Source organism: Channa argus, chromosome 20 (genome assembly GCF_033026475.1).
Source record: "Channa argus isolate prfri chromosome 20, Channa argus male v1.0, whole genome shotgun sequence".
Classification (NCBI taxonomy): Eukaryota; Metazoa; Chordata; class Actinopteri; order Anabantiformes; family Channidae; genus Channa; species Channa argus.
Window position 1 is genome coordinate 16,083,703 of NC_090216.1, and position 22,036 is coordinate 16,105,738.

The 22,036-nt window shown below is 43.3% G+C and overlaps 2 protein-coding genes across 2 annotated transcripts; both read left to right on the forward strand.

Annotated features, from left to right (window-relative positions):
* The first annotated feature begins 1,812 nt into the window (after window positions 1–1,812).
* LOC137106093 (dentin sialophosphoprotein-like) lies at window positions 1,813–3,474 on the forward strand. Its single transcript, XM_067489105.1, has one exon. It carries the CDS (start codon window positions 1,813–1,815, stop codon window positions 3,472–3,474), a length of 1,662 nt encoding a protein of 553 aa, XP_067345206.1.
* Window positions 3,475–20,066: 16,592 nt separating this feature from the next.
* Window positions 20,067–21,290, forward strand: LOC137105812 (uncharacterized). Its single transcript, XM_067488435.1, has 4 exons — window positions 20,067–20,217; window positions 20,410–20,475; window positions 20,546–20,620; window positions 20,743–21,290. The coding sequence occupies exons 1-4, from the start codon at window positions 20,163–20,165 to the stop codon at window positions 21,177–21,179; spliced, it is 633 nt and encodes a 210-aa protein (XP_067344536.1). The 5' UTR covers window positions 20,067–20,162; the 3' UTR covers window positions 21,180–21,290.
* The last annotated feature ends 746 nt before the right edge of the window (window positions 21,291–22,036 follow it).

A 22,036-nucleotide genomic window follows, 5' to 3' on the forward strand; every position in this document is an offset into this window, starting at 1 on the left:
AAAATTCCAAACTCACAGGTCAACAGTTGGCATTGTCCTCGCAAGAATGAAGACATTTTCACCAGCCACCTTGTCAAGGATGCAAAGTTCATCTCTGCAATATAATACAAGTATTAGTAGAAAGTAAAAGTATAAACTTGTATCAAATGAAAATAGTAAAGTAAAAGAACAGCAAAACTGTAGTCACAAGCTATTTTTTTGATCTTTGCGTTCCTCTGCTTGTTCACTGAATAAGGATTTTCAGTGTCGTTTAGGTGTGTTTGACTATGACTATTATATTTATTTATAGTTGTATATTTATAGCCTTTACTTTATATTATTTTTGTTATAGATTTTTTACAGTACAATGAAACCCAAGTACTTTACAATCCAGTCAGAATCTTGACAAGAGCAGAGGTTGAAACCGATGAATGCTGCAGTACTTTACAAATAATTTTACTAAAACAAAAGATGACAACATTTCTTTTTCCTTCTGAAAAAGAAATCCACACAGCACCATAGTTACATAGAACGAATGAGAATTTAGTAGATAACTCATGGGCTTTGGCATTTTCATGTAGAACTTAAGAGAACATGTGTCTGATATAGTACTATGAAATAAATACTGTAAATATTACAATTTGTTTTATAATCTGTTTTAAAAACCTGGTATGTTGTTTCATATGTAAGAGGAAAAGCTTGAATGTCAACTGTCCGTCCCTCCTCTAAAGATAGAGACAATTAGAGCTGATGAACAACAGCTGGGTCACCTGCAGGGCGGCTTTTTTTTAAAAACCCTCGTGCAGCACAGGTTCTATAGCTGAGTGAAACAATGGGAGCTGCAGGAACTTTACGGATTTGTGTGCTGATGGTTTGGTTTATCAAAGGTTTTTAATGGTTCTTCTTATTGAAAGTTGTGTTAAAGAATTTGCCAGTGAAGTGTGGAAAATGTATTTTTATATGCTTTACCGTTTGGTTCAGATTTCATATGCATCCTAAAACCAAAATAATGTTAATGCCTGTTCTCACAATCTAAACAGATTTTAGCACATTATGGTATAACGGCTGAAAATGCCTTTTTAATTTCTGAAATGTAAATTATCAGGAAAGGATTTGTGGTGTGTTGTGCCATCAAACAGCACAAACTTCTTAATAATGCCATTCGCACTGCCCACAGGCTCCTGTGTGCCGGTTGTTGGCACTAATGAAAGGCAGGATTCTGGACTGTACAAGAAACTAACCGGTAAGAACATCACTGACATGTTTTCACAGAAATTGTTCAGACACAGCTTCCTGCATGCTGTAGAAGTCTGTCCCAGCAGCTTATTTAAAATGTTCCAGCTGAATGGAAGGTTACGCAGAACTTTGCAATCCAGAAAAACACATTTAGTCTCATATATTATTGTTTGCGACACAACTTCCACATGAACTTTTGTTGACCGTAAAATGTCAGTTATACTACAGTATGTCTACATGCTGTGACATCAATTGTTGACCTCTTACACCAAAGAAAGGAAAGTCTAAGGCTTGTAGGAGTAGTTTTGTAATTATTAAAACCAACACATGTGGGTACATTGGTGGGTCATGTTTTATTTGCCAGTGAGACAATGAACTACGCAGTTCAGATTGAGGGGCAGTTTTAGTATGAGACCGGAAAGTGTTTAATTTTTATTTTTTGTGACGTCCCATGTGGTGTCAATTCTTATGGTATGGAATATATTTCCGCTACTAAGATGAGAAGGGTTTTCCACATGCTGTGTGTGTGAACACTGCTTTAGTACTTACATGAATTAATTTAACACTGTTCTTTCAGTACAACTGGACACCAATAAAATGGCTGCTGTGACATTGTTGGGTGGTCTCACACCAGTACAAGACAGAAAGTGTAATGATGTGAATGTGACATTGAGCAGCAATAGCAACTTGATGTTGGGTGGCAGCACCACCACAGGCAGTGCCACCAGCAACAGTGTGACCTTGATTGACGTCCAACGCCTGTCCTCGGGCAGCAAAGGCCCGTCCTCCAGTGACGTCCAACGCCTGTCCTCGGGCAGCAAAGGCCCGTCCTCCAGTGATGTCCACCGCCTGTCCTCGGGCAGCAAAGGCCTTTCTGTGAGCGACGACCACCGCCTGTCCTCGGGCAGCAAAGGTCTGTCCTCCAGTGACGACCACCGCCTGTCCTCGGGCAGCAATGGCCTTTCTGTGAGCGACGACCACCGCCTGTCCTCGGGCAGCAAAGGCCCGTCCTCCAGTGACGTCCAACGCCTGTCCTCGGGCAGCAAAGGCCTTTCTGTGAGCGACGACCACCGCCTGTCCTCGGGCAGCAATGGCCTTTCTGTGAGTGACGACCACCGCCTGTCCTCGGGCAGCAATGGCCTTTCTGTGAGCGACGACCACCGCCTGTCCTGGGGCAGCAATGGCCTTTCTGTGAGCGACGACCACCGCCTGTCCTGGGGCAGCAACGGTCTGTCTGTGAGTGACGACCACCGCCTGTCCTCGGGCAGCAACAGCCTTTCCTCCAGTGACGACCACCGCCTGTCCTCGGGCAGCAAAGGCCCGTCCTCCAGTGACGTCCAACGCCTGTCCTCGGGCAGCAAAGGCCGGTCCTCCAGTGACGACCACCGCCTGTCCTCGGGCAGCAAAGGTCTGTCCTCCAGCGACGACCACCGCCTGTCCTCGGGCAGCAATGGCCTTTCTGTGAGCGACGACCACCGCCTGTCCTCGGGCAGCAATGGCCTTTCTGTGAGCGACGACCACCGCCTGTCCTCGGGCAGCAACAGCCTTTCCTCCAGTGACGACCACCGCCTGTCCTCAGGCAGCAAAGGCCCGTCTTCCAGTGATGTCCAACGCCTGTCCTCCGGCAGCAAAGGCCTGTCCTCCAGCGACGACCACCGCCTGTCCTCGGGCAGCAAAGGTCTGTCCTCCAGCGACGACCATCGCCTGTCCTCGGGCAGCAATGGCCTTTCTGTGAGCGACGACCACCGCCTGTCCTCCGGCAGCAAAGGCCTGTCCTCCAGCGACGACCACCGCCTGTCCTCGGGCAGCAAAGGTCTGTCCTCCAGCGACGACCACCGCCTGTCCTCGGGCAGCAATGGCCTTTCTGTGAGCGACGACCACCGCCTGTCCTGGGGCAGCAACGGTCTGTCTGTGAGTGACGACCACCGCCTGTCCTCGGGCAGCAACAGCCTTTCCTCCAGTGACGACCACCACCTGTCCTCCGGCAGCAAAGGCCCGTCTTCCAGTGATGTCCAACGCCTGTTCTCCGGCAGCAAAGGCCTGTCCTCCAGTGACGACCAACGCCTGTCCTCGGGCAGCAACGGCCTTTCTGTGAGCGACGACCACCGCCTGTCCTCGGGGAGCACAGGCCTGTCCTCCAGTGATGACCAACGCCTGTCCTCGGGGAGCATAGGCCTGTCTGTAAGCGAAGCACCACCGCCTGTCCTCGGGCAGCAACAGTCTGTCTGCGATTGTCCAGCACAAGTTAACATTGAGTAACAACCACAGCTTGTTTACAAATGACAAGGATGAACCTGAAAGCAGTAAATTTGCACCATGGCCATATGAAGTGTAGGGAATAAGCTTTAACTAACAACTTTGAAAGTGATGTCTGCATGTACCTGCATTAATTGACCTGTTTTGAATAAAACTCTTAAACACTACTTGCCTAATTTTAGGAATGTGAAACTATCTGAATTTAACACAAACCAATTTACATGATGTTTTTAGGTTTAACTGCTTGAGTAAAGAAATTAATGGTGACACTAACTTGGTCAGATTATAGTACATGCACAGTTTAAAAATACCTGCCATAACTAAAATTGAGCTCAATACATAAAAAAGAAAATTGTTGGTAGTTTTTTAAAAGCAGCACACAAGGTTCATGAGTGTTGACTAAACTTAACCCTTTTTTTGTTTTTGGCCACCCAATTTAAAATGAGGGGTGAAAATGTCAGGTCACAAATTTCAAAAAGTTATCTAAAATTGGCAAACTAAAAAAGTTGACTGCATGGTATTTAATTGTATAAAAGTTAACTAATGGCTAGACTGCAGAAAAGCTTAAACAGAACCTCACATTTCAAATCTCCCCTGTACCTTAACACATTCAGAAGTAATATTGGATGGCTAAAAGGATCCAGGGGCTTATTGTTTTCTTCAGAGGCCGATTGTTCTAGATCTCTGCTTTTATATGGAAACATGCAGAGTTTGGTGATTAAGAGATTCAAAATATACCTTTTCTAGAATGGGTGTTAAATTTTTACAAAAAGTTTTAATATTCAGCCCCAGGGCAGTTTCCCAGCCTGCACTGTTTTGCCTCAGTTTCCTGTTGTGACATGTGCATTAGTCATTGGCTTGGCTGTGGACATTAGGTACTGGGAGGCCCTCAAACATGTATCCATTCTGAGTAGACTTGGTTATAAAGATTAATGTAGAAGAAATGTATTGATGACCACCACATTTTTAAGAACTAAATGTTATGTTTGACTAATCTGATAGGTTAAGAATTTAGTGGGTTTCTATCTAATTTTGGCCTCGTGATGAGTTCTGATGTGTCCAGGTTTGCTCCAAAGGGTGTTGAGCAACAAACTAAATTTGTGCATGTATAGTTGCTATTGGACGACTGTGGCGCCACCAATCTCATAGTTGTTGGTTCAATCCCAGGCTCCTCCAGTCACATGTCAAAGTGTCCTTGAGCAAGACACTGAACCCCAACTTAGTTGCTCCGAGTGAGTGTTGACCAGCTGCATAGCAGCTCCCCCATCAGTGTGTGTGAATGGGTGAATAGGAAGCAGTGTAAAGCGCTGAGTGCCAATAGGTACCATTTACCATATTAAACTATCAAGGTTGGGTTCAGTCCTGTGGACCTTAAACCTCAGTTGACTGTAGGCACAGGAACCTCAATCTTGCTTTGACATGCTGGTCTACAATTTTAATCTGCTTTATGTCTAGTGTGGTGTTCATGACTTAATTTACTTGCTGAATGACAAGACTGAAGATGGTGGCAGGTACTAGGGGCAGTCTGATTTTTCCATAGATACCAAAAACAAAACCCCTTCAGATTTGTTTTAAGACATCTTCAGTTTCTAAGCTTGAGTGTATTAGGGTTGCTGCTTATAGACAAATTACCTTTAGGAATTTATTTTGATGACATTTGTCATGTGAATCACAAAACAAGCCATATTTACAGTCCATAGGCTCTTGCGCAGTGTATAGAAACCAAACATTCCTTAAATTAACAAGGTTTAAGCTTGAACACAGGTTATAAGCATGGATAGGTTAGTTCTGTAGCTTTTCTGCATGCATTTTCAGAATGGAAACATGCTTTATTCATAGCAGAGACAAATATTCTGATGAATTCCCCCCCCCCCCCCAAATTTAAACAGATGCATGTTAACTTGTGAGGACTTGTTAGTTCAAAGCTACGGCCACTAGCAGGTCGTGACCTCGTAGCTTCCAGCCAGTGCCTTGGGGGACAAGGGGGTTGTGGCGGCCTCGTAGACGCCGGCCGGCGCCTCGGGGGGCAAGGCGCTGGCCTCGTAGATGCCGGTCAGCACATCGGGGGACAAAGCGGTGGCGGCAGCCTTGTAGACACCGGCCGGCACCTCGGGGGACAAGGCGGCCGTGGGATTTATGAGAGGGCCGGTTTCCTCAGATGTCATTGCAGTTCCTGTAACCGGGCTGCCAGCAGGGTTGTCAACCACTTCTCTTGCTGCTAGTTGAACTAAAAGAGGGAGGGGTGGGGGGGACTTTTGAAATGTAGTGAGATTCTATAGCATGAACAAACTGTACCTTAAACTTCCAGTGTCCAAAAGCCATTGAATCTATTCAATATGTGCACATTTGAGGTGGCACTATGGAGGCTCTGATCACTGGACAATAAGGGTCTTGTATTGAGATTTAACCAACATGTTACGGTGTGGAGCAGTGGGTCTATGATGTTTTCAGACAATACTGTAGGTCTATGGAGCAGAAGATTAAAATCTAGGCTGCAGACAGACACATAAGCAAACAAGAGTAATAGGTTTTACATTAGTTTGTGTCTGTATGATGAATAAAGACTGCTTTAGAAAAGTGGCTGGAATAATGGTTTAGAGCAACACAATTTGTGACCAAGCTGAAAAATATAGAGTATTTAATTTTGTAGAGATAAAGCTCTAATTCTCATACAATTACAAAATGAGTTTCTCATTTATCATAACATGCAGTTTATCAAACTGACACTAATAAGTCACTGAATAAAGTTTTTTATTGTAGGTCTTTTTCACAAGTGTTAAGAAGCAAACATAATATTTAATAAAATGAATTTCTAAAGTCAGTTATAAACATAAATTAAAGCTCCACAAAACTTTAATTTGCTAGTAGGGTTGGAGAATAAAATCCTTTACCAGCATGTTGACCTTCAGTCTTCACTGAGTGGAAAAGTCTAAGGGCCTTCTCTATGGAGTTCTCCACATCTGCAGGGCAATAACATTAAGTTAATGTCAGAAAGAAGCTCTGAAAACATCCTGTCAGGAATGTTCTTACCTCTGAGGGTCCTATGTGGTCCACTGTTCTGTCTTTCATTTGTTCCACCACCTGCCAAACAAGAGCCTGTGGACAGTACAGTTGGTGTTAATCTGAGGTTTGTGTTCTGATGGTACAAACACACCACAACCCTGTTTCAGTGACAATGATGCTTCAGGAATTTGGAAGTTATCCAGAAGTTATACAAAAACACTAAGAACCAAAAGACTGCAGTTTTAACACTGCTGCTACATTGACTACAGTCTCCTGTGGACGACAAGTTTCCCACATTCAAACCTTTGGCAAGACAAACAGCCAGCACAGAAATCAGCAGGACTCCAACAGCTCCCATTGTTTGCAGTCACTAAGAGAACCTGCTACCTGTGCTGCAGGAGCTTTAAAAAAGCTCAACATGTCGGTGACACAGCTGCTGTTCATCACCTCTAATTTCTCTCCCTTCACAGGAAGGACTGATAGCTGAGACTCAGCTCTTCCTTTGACAGGTATGTGAAAATGAACTACAATAAAAAAACAAAAGCTATTTGTACACTGAATGTTATAAGTGTTTGATAAGCTGTTTGGTAACTTCTGCATAACTTCCAAATTCCTGAAGCATCATTGTGGGTTGTGGTGTGTTTGTACCATCAGAACACAAACCTCAGATTAACACCAACTGTACTGTCCACAGGCTCTTGTTTGGCAGGTGGTGGCACAAATGAAAGACAGAACAGTGGACCACATAGGACCCTCAGAGGTAAGAACATTCCTGACAGGATGTTTTCAGAGCTTTTTTCTGACATTAACTTAAAGTTATTGCCCTGCAGATGTGGAGAACTCCATAGAGAAGGCCCTTAGACTTTTCCACTCAGTGAAGACTGAGCTTCAACGTGCTAAAGAGGGTGAAGGATTTTTCTCAAACCCTACTAGTAAAATTAAAGGTTCTATGGAGCCAAGATGATTTCCCAGTGTTAATCTTCAAAGCTTGTCAAACTCACCTTTGTTTACCAAATGTCTCATCCAGCGCAACTGGTGGCTGACAACCCCGGTGTGGACACTGCAACAACATCTGAGGCCAACAGCCCTCTTGCTAACCCCAGTGCTACACTTAGTAGCTACGATGCCATGACTGTCTTCGTGGCCGACGCACCGGCCGGGGACCACGACGCCACGACTGTCTTTCCCACCTTGTTGGGCGACGCACCGGCCGGGGACCACGATGCCACGACTGTCTTTCCAACCGTGGTGGCCGACGCACCGGCCAGGGACCACGACGCCACGAGTGTCTTTCCAACCTTGGTGGCCGATGAACCGGCTGGTGACTACAACACCCTGTCAGCAGTGACTCGATAGACACACTTGTTCTCAGATTGCAATTTTAAATTTGGAATTCGGAGCATGAATTTATGTATCTGCCTTTGAATAAAACCAGACTTAAAATAAACTTCTCTTTTGTTGTCCCTTAATGGAGCATGTAAGGATTTCTCAAGCTTTCTGTGAGTTGGCGTCCCATCTTTCTGTGGCCGTTCAGGAAAGGATCAATGTTGTGGCTGAGGCTTTTTTTTCACCAGTACCAGAAAATTTCCTTGGCTGCCAAATGTGGAAAACATGAACCACATACAAAAGGCAGATGTAGAGGGGGGGAAAATTATGACACTAAAATACACATGAAACCAGGTGGAGAAAATCACTGTCAACTTGATTATTGCTGTGTTGCAGAGTTTCAAAAGGCAAAATTTCAGAGGTATATTGTGCTCAGGTGAAGGGCTGCCAGGAAAAGTACAGGAAGTGACACATTACGGGTTAAACAATTGTGAATGACTGAAATTGGACACAGCGTGCAAATGCTTGTGGATCAAAAACACAAGCTACGCAACGTGATAACTGAGTCAGGATAAACTAATGTTTTCTGGAGTTTTTTTCAGTATTTGATGCACATTGTTGTGATGAAATGTTAATGAGAACCATACTATGTAGCACCTCTGTAAGGTGGAAGAAACAGAAAACATTGACAATGTTTTCTGTTTCTTCCACCTTACAGAGGTGACACTGTAGTATTTGTGAAATTTTGGATCTAGCTGTACTACAATTTGTATCAAATTCTTCTTTTTGAGGGTTGTTATCCTACTGTATTGACCCTAGAACTTGGCTTCTACTGTTTTTGTTTTTTTGAAATTTCTAATTTTGGTAAACTTTAGTCACTGTCCATCAGTGGGAAGAAAAATTAATACCTCTTTAAGAAATAAAGAACCTACATGAAGAGTTATTTGAAGTGTGATTTGCCCCGGCGTCATATATATGATGCAGCCTGACCAGAACCAGGTTTTAAATTCTATTCTAAATTTAATGGGAAGCCAATGGAGAGAAGCTAGTGAAGGTGAAATATGATCTCTCCTGCTAGTTCCAGTCAGCACTCTTGCTGCAGCATTTTGGAATAATTGCAGGCTCTTTAGGGAGTTACTGAGGCATCCTGAAAGTAGGGAATTACAGTATCCAACCTAGAGGTAACAAATGTTTTTCAGCATCACTTTGAGACGGGATGCTCCTGTTCCGTAGGTGGAAGAAGGCTGTTCTACAGATTTGTTTTATATGTGAGTTAAAGGACAAATCCTGGTCAAAAATAAGTCCAAGGTTCCTTGCAGTAGTACTGGAGGCCAGACTTATGCCATCTAGAGTAACAATATGGTTGGACATCATATCTCTGAGATTTGTGGGCCAAAACATTATGACTTCAGTTTTGTCTGAGTTTAGAAGTAAACAATTGTGGAACATCCAGTTCTTTGTCTCTACAAAAAAATTTCAGAGCTGCAGAGAATAATCCCAAAAACGTGAGAGCTACTACACAACCAGCATGGTAAATGGTCTGCACTTATATAGCGCTTTTCTACCTATTGGCACTCAAAGTGCTTTACACTGCTTCTTATTTACCCATTCACACTCACAATCACACACACATTCATACACCAGTGGGGGAGCTGCTATGCAGCTGGCCAACACTCACCAGGAGCAACTAAGTTGGGGTTCAGTGTCTTGCTCAAGGACACTTCAACATGTGACCGAAGGAGCCGGGGATTGAACCAACAACTGTGAGATTGGTGGACAACCGCTCTACCTTCCTGCGCCACAGTCGCCCCAGCATGTGGCAGGGAATCCAGACAGTCAGAAACTACAGAGTAAACCAACAACTGTGGTCTTTGGAGACGCCACCCTCCCTTACAGCTTTGATAACTATGTCAGATTAGACAGGCTGAGTACAGTACAGTGAGTTGAGGAATCCTTACAGCATCATGCAGAAAATAGTCACAGGACAACTTTATTCTCAATAAAGAGACAAGATAAAACAGCAGTTTGTGCTGTGTTTGGTTTTATTCAAAGGCAGATTTGTTGTGGCTTTTTTGCTCTTTTCTTTTCTTTCTCCAGTTTCCACTCACCCCAACCGGTCAAGGCAGATGGTCGTCCACCCTGAGCCTGGTTCTGCTGGAGGTTTCTTCCGTTAAAGGGGAGTTTTTCCTCTCCACTGTTGTCTATGGCTTGTTCAAGGGGGGATTGTTTGGTTTTCTCTTTACATCTTTATAGTCTTGACTTTATTCTGCAAAGTGGCTTGAGATGACTTTGAGTTGAATTGAATTGAATTGAGTAGATCAATAAATAATTATGCTCAAGATTCCTATTTAAAATCGCATGTGACAATCTAAGAACATAATGCTTTAGAGTTACTGCTGTCGTGGCTTCATACCTGCTCACAGTACTGGGGTTAGCAAGAGGACTGTTGGCCTCTGATGTTGTTGCAGTGTCCACGGTGATGTTGTCAGCCACTTCGTTTGCTGACAGTTGCACTGGAAGAGACAAAGGTGAGTGTTCTTACCTCTGAGTGTCCTATGTGGTCCACTGTTCTGTCGTCCATTTGTGCCACCACCTGCCAAACAACAGTCTGTGGACGGTACAGTTGGTGTTAATCTAAGGTTTGTGTTCTCTGATCTCTAACTTAAATCAGTGTTAATGATTGTTAATAAAAATAGGTATTTGAGGCAATTGACAGGTCCTTCTGTGACTGTTTCATAGTTTCCATAGATGTGTGAACTGGTGATATATTTCAGACTAACTTGTGATTGTACAGGTGGATTTAAAAAATAAAAGAATATTGTGAATTAAGTAAAAAAGTTTAACTCTTATACTGTATATTCTAGATTGTTTACAAAGTAAAGCGAAATGTTTCGAAACTTTATTCATGTTGTAATTTTTAAATAAAATATCCAGTTGTGCAGAAGACAATCAACATCCTTCACAAACAGGGTGAACCTTAGAGTAAAGTTTGAAATCCTTTACTTTTACTTTTTATTCATCTAGAATAAGTTTCAGTTTTTAAATTAAATAATAAAAAACATGGCCTTTACCAGAGGATTGTAATTTTGTGAGATGCACTCATATTAGGTTTGCTTCAAACCAGCTAATATAACCTTTTGAACAGTGACTGTTATCAGTGTCCGTTTGATAAGCTGATTGGTTGCATCACATACCTGTCACAGGAAGAGCTGAGTCTCAACTATCAGTCCTTCCTGTGAAGGGAGAAAAAATTAGAGGTGATGAACAGCAGCTGTGTCACCGACATGTTGAGCTTTTTTAAAGCTCCTGCAGCACAGGTAGCAGGTTCTCTTAGTGACTGCAAACAATGGGAGCTGTTGGAGTCCTGCTGATTTCTGTGCTGGCTGTTTGTCTTGCCAAAGGTTTGTGTGTTGGAAATTTGTCGTCCACAATTTGTCAGTAGACTGTAGTCAATGTAGCAACAGTGTTAAAACTGCAGTCTTTTGTTTTTTAGTGTTTTTGTATAACTTCTGCATAACTTCCAAATTCCTGAAGCATCATTGTCACTGAAACAGGGTTGTGGTGTGTTTGTACCATCAGAACACAAACCTCAGATTAACACCAACTGTACTGTCCACAGGCTCTTGTTTGGCAGATGGTGGCACAAATGAAAGACAGAACAGTGGACCACATAGGACCCTCAGAGGTAAGAACATTCCTGACAGGATGTTTTCAGAGCTTCTTTCTGACATTAACTTAAAGTTATTGCCCTGCAGATGTGGAGAACTCCATAGAGAAGGCCCTTAGACTTTTCCACTCAGTGAAGACTGAGCTTCAACGTGCTAAAGAGGGTGAAGGATTTTTCTCAAACCCTACTAGTAAAATTAAAGGTTCTATGGAGCCAAGATGATTTCCCAGTGTTAATCTTCAAAGCTTGTCAAACTCACCTTTGTTTACCAAATGTCTCATCCAGCGCAACTGGTGGCTGACAACCCCGGTGTGGACACTGCAACAACATCTGAGGCCAACAGCCCTCTTGCTAACCCCAGTGCTACACTTAGTAGCTACGATGCCATGACTGTCTTCGTGGCCGACGCACCGGCCGGGGACCACGACGCCACGACTGTCTTTCCCACCTTGTTGGGCGACGCACCGGCCGGGGACCACGATGCCACGACTGTCTTTCCAACCGTGGTGGCCGACGCACCGGCCAGGGACCACGACGCCACGAGTGTCTTTCCAACCTTGGTGGCCGATGAACCGGCTGGTGACTACAACACCCTGTCAGCAGTGACTCGATAGACACACTTGTTCTCAGATTGCAATTTTAAATTTGGAATTCGGAGCATGAATTTATGTATCTGCCTTTGAATAAAACCAGACTTAAAATAAACTTCTCTTTTGTTGTCCCTTAATGGAGCATGTAAGGATTTCTCAAGCTTTCTGTGAGTTGGCGTCCCATCTTTCTGTGGCCGTTCAGGAAAGGATCAATGTTGTGGCTGAGGCTTTTTTTTCACCAGTACCAGAAAATTTCCTTGGCTGCCAAATGTGGAAAACATGAACCACATACAAAAGGCAGATGTAGAGGGGGGGAAAATTATGACACTAAAATACACATGAAACCAGGTGGAGAAAATCACTGTCAACTTGATTATTGCTGTGTTGCAGAGTTTCAAAAGGCAAAATTTCAGAGGTATATTGTGCTCAGGTGAAGGGCTGCCAGGAAAAGTACAGGAAGTGACACATTACGGGTTAAACAATTGTGAATGACTGAAATTGGACACAGCGTGCAAATGCTTGTGGATCAAAAACACAAGCTACGCAACGTGATAACTGAGTCAGGATAAACTAATGTTTTTTCAGTATTTGATGCACATTGTTGTGATGAAATGTTAATGAGAACCATACTATGTAGCACCTCTGTAAGGTGGAAGAAACAGAAAACATTGACAATGTTTTCTGTTTCTTCCACCTTACAGAGGTGACACTGTGGTATTTGTGAAATTTTGGATCTAGCTGTACTACAATTTGTATCAAATTCTTCTTTTTGAGGGTTGTTATCCTACTGTATTGACCCTAGAACTTGGCTTCTCCTGTTTTTGTTTTTTTGAAATTTCTAATTTTGGTAAACTTTAGTCACTGTCCATCAGTGGGAAGAAAAATTAATACCTCTTTAAGAAATAAAGAACCTACATGAAGAGTTATTTGAAGTGTGATTTGCCCCGGCGTCATATATATGATGCAGCCTGACCAGAACCAGGTTTTAAATTCTATTCTAAATTTAATGGGAAGCCAATGGAGAGAAGCTAGTGAAGGTGAAATATGATCTCTCCTGCTAGTTCCAGTCAGCAGTCTTGCTGCAGCATTTTGGAATAATTGCAGGCTCTTTAGGGAGTTACTGGGGCATCCTGAAAGTAGGGAATTACAGTATCCAACCTAGAGGTAACAAATGTTTTTCAGCATCACTTTGAGACAGGATGCTCCTAATTTTGGCAATGTTCTGTAGGTGGAAGAAGGCTGTTCTAGAGATTTGTTTTATATGTGAGGTAAAGGACAAATCCTGGTCAAAAATAAGTCCAAGGTTCCTTGCAGTAGTACTGGAGGCCAGACTTATGCCATCTAGAGTAACAATATGGTTGGACATAATATCTCTGAGATTTGTGGGCCAAAACATTATGACTTCAGTTTTGTTTGAGTTTAGAAGTAAACAATTGTGGAACATCCAGTTCTTTGTCTCTACAGAAAACTTTCAGAGCTGCAGAGAGGGAATACTCCCAAAAACTTAAGAGCTACTACACAACCAGCATGTGGCAGGGAATCCAGACAGTCAGAAACTACAGGAGTAAACCAACAACTGTGGTCTTTGTAGATGCCACCCTCCCTTACAGCCTTGATAACTATGTTGGACGGGTTGAGTACAGTACAGTGAGTTGAGGAATCCTTACAGCATCATGTAGAAAATAGTCATAGGACAACTTTATTCTCAATAAAGAGACAAGATAAAACAGCAGTTTGTGCTGTGTTTGGTTTTATTCAAAGGCAGATTTGTTGTCGCTGTTGTTGCTCTTTTCTTTTCTCTCTTAACTTTCCACTCACCCCAACCGGTCAAGGCAGATGGCCGTCCACCCTGAGCCTGGTTCTGCTGGAGGTTTCTTCCGTTAAAGAGAGTTTTTCCTCTCCAGTGTTGTCTATGGCTTGTTCAAGGGGGAATTGTTGGGTTTTCTCTATACATCTTTATAGTCTTTATAGTGCAAAGTGGCTTGAGATGACTTTAAGTTGAATTGAATTGAATTGAATTGAATTGAATAGATCAATGAATAATAATGTTCAAGATTCCTATTTAAATTCGCATGTGACAATCTAAGAACATAATGTTGTTGCAGTGTCCATGGTGATGTTGTCAGCCACTTCATTTGGTGACAATTGCACTGGAAGAGACAAAGGTGAGTTACCTCTGAGGGTCCTATGTGGTCCACTGTTCTGTCCTCCATTTGTGCCACCACCTGCCAAACCACAGTCTGTGGAAAGTACAGTTGGTGTTAATCTGAGGTTTGTGTTCTCTGATCTCTAACTTAAATCAGTATTGTGTTGATTGTAAATGATTGTTAAGAAAAATAGGTATTTCAGGCAGTTGACAGGTCCTTCTGTGACTATTTCATAGTTTCCATAGTTCTGTGAACTGGTGATATATTTCAGAATTTGCATGTTTTAAAGATCATTCTATATTCTAGATTGTTTACAAAGTAAAGTGAAATGCTTCGAAACTTTATTCATGTTGTAATTTTTAAATAAAATATCCATTATCTCAAAATATAAAGTATTTCATTTTGAGTTTGAGTATTTTACTATTCATACACCATAATGACTACATCAGTACACACAAACAATTATAAAGAGAACAGTTGACTTAACAGTTGTGCAGGAGACAATCAACATCCTTCACAAACAGGGTGAACCTTAAAGTAAAGATTGAAATACTTTACTTTTACTTGTAATTCATCTAGAATAAGTTTCAGTTTTTAAATTAAATAATATAAAACATGGCCTTTACCAGAGGATTGTAATTTTGTGAGATGCACTCATATTAGGTTTGCTTCAAAACAGCTACTATAACCTTTTGTACGGTGACTGTTATCAGTGTCCGTTTGATAAGCTGATTGGTTGCATCACATACCTGTCACAGGAAGAGCTGAGTCTCAACTATCAGTCCTTCCTGTGAAGGGAGAGAAAATTAGAGGTGATGAACAGCAGCTGTGTCACCGACATGTTGAGCTTTTTTAAAGCTCCTGCAGCACAGGTAGCATGTTCTCTTAGTGACTGCAAACAATGGGAGCTGTTGGAGTCCTGCTGATTTCTGTGCTGGCTGTTTGTCTTGCCAAAGGTTTGAATGTGGGAAACTTGTCGTCCACAGGAGACTGTAGTCAATGTAGCAGCAGTGTTAAAACTGCAGTCTTTTGGTTCTTAGTGTTTTTGTATAACTTCTGCATAACTTCCAAATTCCTGAAGCATCATTGTCACTGAAACAGGGTTGTGGTGTGTTTGTACCATCAGAACACAAACCTCAGATTAACACCAACTGTACTGTCCACAGGCTCTTGTCTGGCAGGTGGTGGCACAAATGAAAGACAGAACAGTGGACCACATAGGACCCTCAGAGGTAAGAACATTCCTGACAGGATGTTTTCAGAGCTTCTTTCTGACATTAACCTAATGTTATTGCCCTTCAGATGTGGAGAACTCCATAGAGAAGGCCCTTAGACTTTTCCACTCAGTGAAGACTGAGCTTCAACGTGCTAAAGAGGGTGAAGGATTTTTCTCAAACCCTACTAGTAAAATTAAAGGTTCTATGGAGCCAAGATGATTTCCCAGTGTTAATCTTCAGAGCTTGTCAAACTCACCTTTGTTTACCAAATGTCTCATCCAGCGCAACTGGTGGCTGAAAACCCCGGTTTGGACACTGCAACAACATCTGAGGCCAACAGCCCTCTTGCTAACCCCAGTGCTACACTTAGTAGCTACGACGGCGCGACTGTCTTGGTGGCCGACGCACCGGCCGGGGACCACGACTCCACGACTGTCTTTCCCACCTTGTTGGCCGACGCACCGGCCGGGGCCGACGAGGCCACGACTGTCTTTCCCACCTTGGTTGGCGACGCACCGGCCGGGGACCACGACTCCACGACTGTCTTTCCCACCTTGGTGGCCGACGCACCGGCTAGCGACTACAACACCCTGTCAGCAGTAACTCAATAGCATTATGTTCTCAGATTGCAATTGTAAAATTGGAATTCGTGGCATGAATTTATGTATCTGCCTTTGAATAAACCAAACATAAAACAAACTGCTCTTTTGTCCATTAATGGCACATGAAGTGTCAGTGTATATTTTTTCGCATCATGATTTAAAGATTCCTCAAATTTTCTGTAAATTGGTGTCTGTTCTTTCTGTGGCCGTTCAGGAAAGCATCAATGATGGTTGAGGCTCTTGTCACCAGTACCAGGAAATTTAAATGTAGTCCTTGGCTGCCAAATGAGGAAAACATGAACCACATACAAAAGGCAGATGTAGAGGGGAGAAATCATAACCATGAATCATGCATATGTAACCAGGTGGTGAAAATCACTCAATTTTTTATTTTTTTTTCTTTGTGGTGTGGTGGTTTTGCTGCAGTTGGTGAGTTTCAAAAAGCAAAAGTTTCAGGTGTATTGCACTCAGGTGAAGGGCTGCCAGGAAAAATACAGGAAGTGAAACATTACGCGCTCAACAAGGGGGAAAGACTGCAGTTGCAGACTGATGGAAAAACTACGATGTTAAACTATTGCGACTGCAAACAAACAGCAGGTCTTGTGAGTTACAGGCAAGTGACTGTTTAACAGACAGAACTGCTCTCAACACACAGATACTGTGTGGAGGTGTCCCTGTTAAGAACAGGGCGGAAACAACGCTGTTAACGCTTATAATGAAGTGTTTGTAACTGTCTGAACAGGAGAGATGGTAAATATAATAAAATATTCACAGCATATTGTTTCTCAAACTTCTCTGAAACATTTGTTTGACCTATTGGTGTATCCCACCTAACAAACAAGTCCAAGAACACATTTCAAAGCTGTTGAAAAAGGGTCTAAGCCAGGAAAGTGAAAGTTCCTATGCTTCTCCTGTAGTTATAGTGCAGAAAAGTGATGGTAGTATCCACTTATGTGTGGACTATCGCAAGCGTATCTTAAAAACCGTGAAGGACGCCTTTCGACTGCCTTTCGACTACCCGCATTGATTGAAGGGTGCCAAATACTATTCTACCATGGACCTCGCCAGTGGTTACTACTAGGTTGTGGTAGATGAGCGTGACTGTCACAAGAACGCTTTCACAACACCTTTTGGTCTTTTTGAGTACCTGCGCATACCAGTGGGTGTCTGCAATGGTCCTACATTTTTGAGATAATGCTAGTGTGACACCCACCAATGGTCGGTCACAATTGTTGATTACGTTTTTTTGTATTTTTGTGTAAAGAGGCTAAATTTCTGTACATTTACCGTGGTTTTTTGTACCAATGTCTACATTGTAAATGCCAAAGTACGTCACTAGGTGGAGTATTTACCAAAATGAGCGCTAGTTGAATCGTAGCCTTCAGGCCTCTGCTTGTCAGACAGAAACGGACCTGATTGAACGGACACAACTAACGTCTCCTGTCTCTACTTTTTCCTGTCCGAAACAAGTTAGTAGCATGTGTATTTCAACCACAACATACTCTGTAGGATGTCTAAAGCCTTTCTGATGTAAGTCTGGTTACGTTTTGAGGAGATAAACACAAATTTGAGCAGAATTTAAACCCTAAAGTTAAAGTTTTGCTAGCTTCCATGGGTGAACACAAACCAATGGCGGTCTTATTTCAAGTAGACGGCTAAGAAATGATAAAAACGATAGCAGCATGACATTGGAACTGTTGGCACTCAAGTGGGCCATAGTAGAGAAATTTCATTTCTTTACTCATACAATCCTCTGTGTCATCTCAAAAGTGCAAAACTGGAAGCCAATGAACAGCGATGGGTGGCACAGTTAGCTGCTTTTGATTTTGATGTACCGTATCCTCCAGGAAGAAGCAACGCTGCAGCTGATGCTCTCTAAAGGCACCCTTTAGCACGGGAGCCTGAATCTACCAAAGATGGCAAAGAGTTTGATGATTGTGTTGCCATTTGTGATGTGCTTCACCGGGGAACCCCCCTTGAACCAGAGTTAGTCACAGCTAGAGTCGAGTGCTGTCAGGTCAGTCATTAAGGGTCTTAGGAGCTTGTGAGAGTCAGTCGAGTGGTAGGGAAGCCACTCCGACTCTCCCAGGCTATTTCAAGGAAGAGTTACAAACAATTAAACGTCAGGACTCAGTGCTTAGTGTGTTTCGGACATTTGAGGATCGTAAGTGTAGATGAAGTCCCCAAGAAAGGAAAAGTCTTCCTCAGATTGTGAAGTCACTTTTAGTAAGTAATGGAAGCATTTCAGAGAGATAGATGGATTGTTGAATCGGGCGGTTGAGGATGTACGCTGTGGAGACTGTTTCCAGTTGCTTGTTCCCACTTGTTTCCAGAAACAGATACTGGAGAGTGTACATGGTTGTATGGGTCATCAAGACATAGAGAGAACCCTGCACCTGCTGAGGCAGAGAGCGTTCTGGGTAGGCATGCACAGACATGTTGAGCATTGGATAAAAAACTGCCAGCGCTGTGTTTTAACCAAAATGCCACACCCCAAGATTCACCCCCCGATGAAGTCCTTTCTTGCCTCCAGACCTCTAGAGGTTGTTGCAGTTGATTTCACTGGACTTGAACCAGCAACAGATGGACTGGAAAACATTCTAGTAATCACAGACGTGTTTACCAAGTTCACTCAGGCTTTTCCCACTTGGGACCAGAAGGCTGAGACCACAGCAAAGGTGCTGTTGAGATAATGGTTCATGAAGTACTGTGTGTCTTAGTGACTGGATTCTGATCAGGGCCGCAATTTTGAAAGTGGAGTTATTTCTGAGCTCTGTAAGCTATATAGGGTGAAAAAAACACGTACAACCTCGCACCATCCCACTGGTAACCGCACAATGCATGAGACACTCCGAGCTGACAAAAAGAAGCATTGGCCTGAGCATTTACCAGAACTTTTGTACGCCTACAATGTGGCCCCACATGCAACCACAGGCTACTCCCCCTACTTTCTGCTTTATGGGGTGAAACCACACTTCCACTTCAAAGAGGATCCTGGAGACAAGAAACTTGAGTGGATTGCTGTACATCAACAGAGATTGAAAGAGGCAAATCACTGAGTCACTGAGCCCAGCAGTGGTATCACAAAGAATAAGACGTTAAGAACAGTTACGCTGTCACCGCGGATGTTGACAGTTGCGCAGGGAAGAATACAACCAGGTGATGAAAATCACCTCTATCCTGTCAACTTGATTTTTGTGGTGTGGCAGATTTGCTGCAATTAACGAGTTTCAACAGCAGAGTGCAAAGTCTTACTGTGTGCACAGAGGTGTATTGTGCTCAGGTGAAGGGCTACCGGCAAAAATACAGGAAGTGAAACATTACGGGCTCAACAAGTGGGAATGACTGCAGTTGGAGACGGCGTGTAAATGCTTGTGGATCAAAAACACAAACCACGCAGCGTGATATCCGTGAGTCAGGATAAACTAATGTTTTCGGGAGTGTTTTTAGTATTTCATGTACATTGTTTTGAAGAAATGTAAATGTAATGTTAATGAGCACCATATGTATTTTTTTTTTATTTCTAATTTTGTTACTTTAATAACTTTCCATCAGTAGGAAATATAGAACCCACATAAAAATAGTTATTTGAAATGTGGAGTGTCATTCGCCCCGGCTTCATATATATATATATATATATATATATATATATATATATATATATATATATGATGCCGAGGCATCATATGCCGGGGAATACTCCCAAAAAATTAAGAGCTACTACACACACAGCATGTGGCAGGGAATCCAGGCAGTCAGAAACTACAGAGTAAACCAACAACTTCGGTCTCTGGAGACACCGGAGCTACCCCCCCACAGCCTTAATAACTTCTATGCCAGATTAGACAGGATGAATACAGCAACCCCTTCAAAATCTCCCTGCAACCTGTAGGACACTGCCTTTCAGGTGACACACTCACAGATCCTGTTATGCTCACAGACTGTTATCAGTGTCCGTTTGATAAGCTGATTGGTTGCATCACATAGCTGTCACAGGAAGAGCTGAGTCTCAACTATCAGTCCTTCCTGTGAAGGGAGAGAAAATTAGAGGTGATGAACAGCAGCTGTGTCACCGACATGTTGAGCTTTTTTAAAGCTCCTGCAGCACAGGTAGCAGGTTCTCTTAGTGACTGCAAACAATGGGAGCTGTTGGAGTCCTGCTGATTTCTGTGCTGGCTGTTTGTCTTGCCAAAGGTTTGTGTGTTGGAAACTTGTCGTCAATGTAGCAACAGTGTTAAAACTGCAGTCTTTCGTTTCTTAGTGTTTTTGTATAACTTCTGCATAACTTCCAAATTCCTGAAGCATCATGTCACTGAAACAGGGTTGTGGTGTGTTAATACCATCAGAACACAAACCTCAGATTAACACCAACTGTACTGTCCACAGGCTCTTGTTTGGCAGGTGGTGGCACAAATGAAAGACAGAACAGTGGACCACATAGGACCCTCAGAGGTAAGAACATTCCTGACAGGATGTTTTCAGAGCTTCTTTCTGACATTAACTTAATGTTATTGCCCTGCAGATGTGGAGAACTCCATAGAGAAGGCCCTTGGACTTTTCCACTCAGTGAAGACTGAGCTTCAACGTGCTAAAGAGGGTGAAGGATTTTTCTCAAACCCTACTAGTAAAATTAAAGGTTCTATGGAGCCAAGATGACTTCCCAGTGTTAATCTTCAGAGCTTGTCAAACTCACCTTTGTTTACCAAATGTCTCATCCAGCGCAACTGGTGGCTGAAAACCCCGGTGTGGGCACTGCAACAACATCTGAGGCCAAGAGCCCTCTTGCTAACCCCAGTGCTACACTTAGTAGCTACAACGCCGCAACTGTCTTGGTGGCCGACGCACCGGCCGGGGACCACGACGCCACGACTGTCTTTCCCACCTTGTTGGGCGACGCACCGGCCGGGGACCACGACGCCACGACTGTCTTTCCCACCTTGTTGGGCGACGCACCGGCCGGGGACCACGACGCCACGACTGTCTTTCCCACCTTGATGGGCGACGCACCGGCCGGGGACCACGACGCCACGACTGTCTTTCCCACCTTGATGGCCGACGCACCGGCCGGGGACCACGACGCCACGACTGTCTTTCCAACCTTGATGGCCGACGCACCTGCTGGCGACTACAACACCCTGTCAGCAGTAACTCAATGATTATGTTCTCAGATTGCAATTTTAAATTTGGAATTCGGGGCATGAATTTATGTATCTGCCTTTGAATAAAACAAAACATAAAATAAACTGCTGTCTGGTCTATTAATGGAGCATGAAGTTGTCAGTGTTTCTCTTTTGTTGTCTATTAATGGAGCATGTAAGGATTCCTCAAGCTTTCTGTGAGTTGGGATCTGTTCTTTTTGTGGCCATTCAGGAAAGCATCGATGTTGTGGTCAAGGCTCTTTTAACAGCAGTACTAGAAAAATTTAAATGTAGTCCTTGGGTGCCAAATAAGGAAAATATGAACCACATACAAATGGCAGATGTCTTCTTTTTTCCTTTGGGCTGTTTCCTTTCAGGGGTCGCCACAGCGAATCATGTTCCTCCATCTAACCCTGTCCTCTTGTCTCTCACCATCTACCTTCATCTCCTCTCTCACTACATACATAAATCTCCTCTTTGGTCTTCCTCTAAACCTCCTGCCTGGCAGCTCCAACCTCAACATCCTCATGATATATTCAGTTTCTCCTCTGAACATGTCCAAACCACCTCAATCTGGCCTCTCTGACTTTATCTCCAACACATCTAACATGAGCTGTCCCTCTGATGTCCTCAATTCTCATCCTGTCCATCCCACCTCCACCTTCGACTCCTCTGTCACACCTACAGCACCTCACCACTGTCTTACAGCTCTCATACATGTCCTGCACCACTCTAACATACTTCTCTGCCGCTCCAGACGTCCTCATACAATACCACAGCTCCTCTCTCTGCACCCTGTCATACGCTTTCTCTAAATCTACGAAGACACAATGCAACTCCCTCTGACCTTCTCTGTTCTTCTCCATCAGCATCCT

Coding starts and splice junctions, on each gene's coding strand:
- LOC137105812 (XM_067488435.1), top strand. CDS start 20,163: ATGGGAGCTGTTGGAGTCCTGCTGATTTCTGTGCTGGCTGTTTGTCTT. Junction 20,476..20,545: donor ACCACATAGGACCCTCAGAG/GTAAGAACATTC, acceptor ATTGCCCTGCAG/ATGTGGAGAACTCCATAGAG. Junction 20,621..20,742: donor GCTTCAACGTGCTAAAGAGG/GTGAAGGATTTT, acceptor TGTCTCATCCAG/CGCAACTGGTGGCTGAAAAC.
- LOC137106093 (XM_067489105.1), top strand. CDS start 1,813: ATGGCTGCTGTGACATTGTTGGGTGGTCTCACACCAGTACAAGACAGA.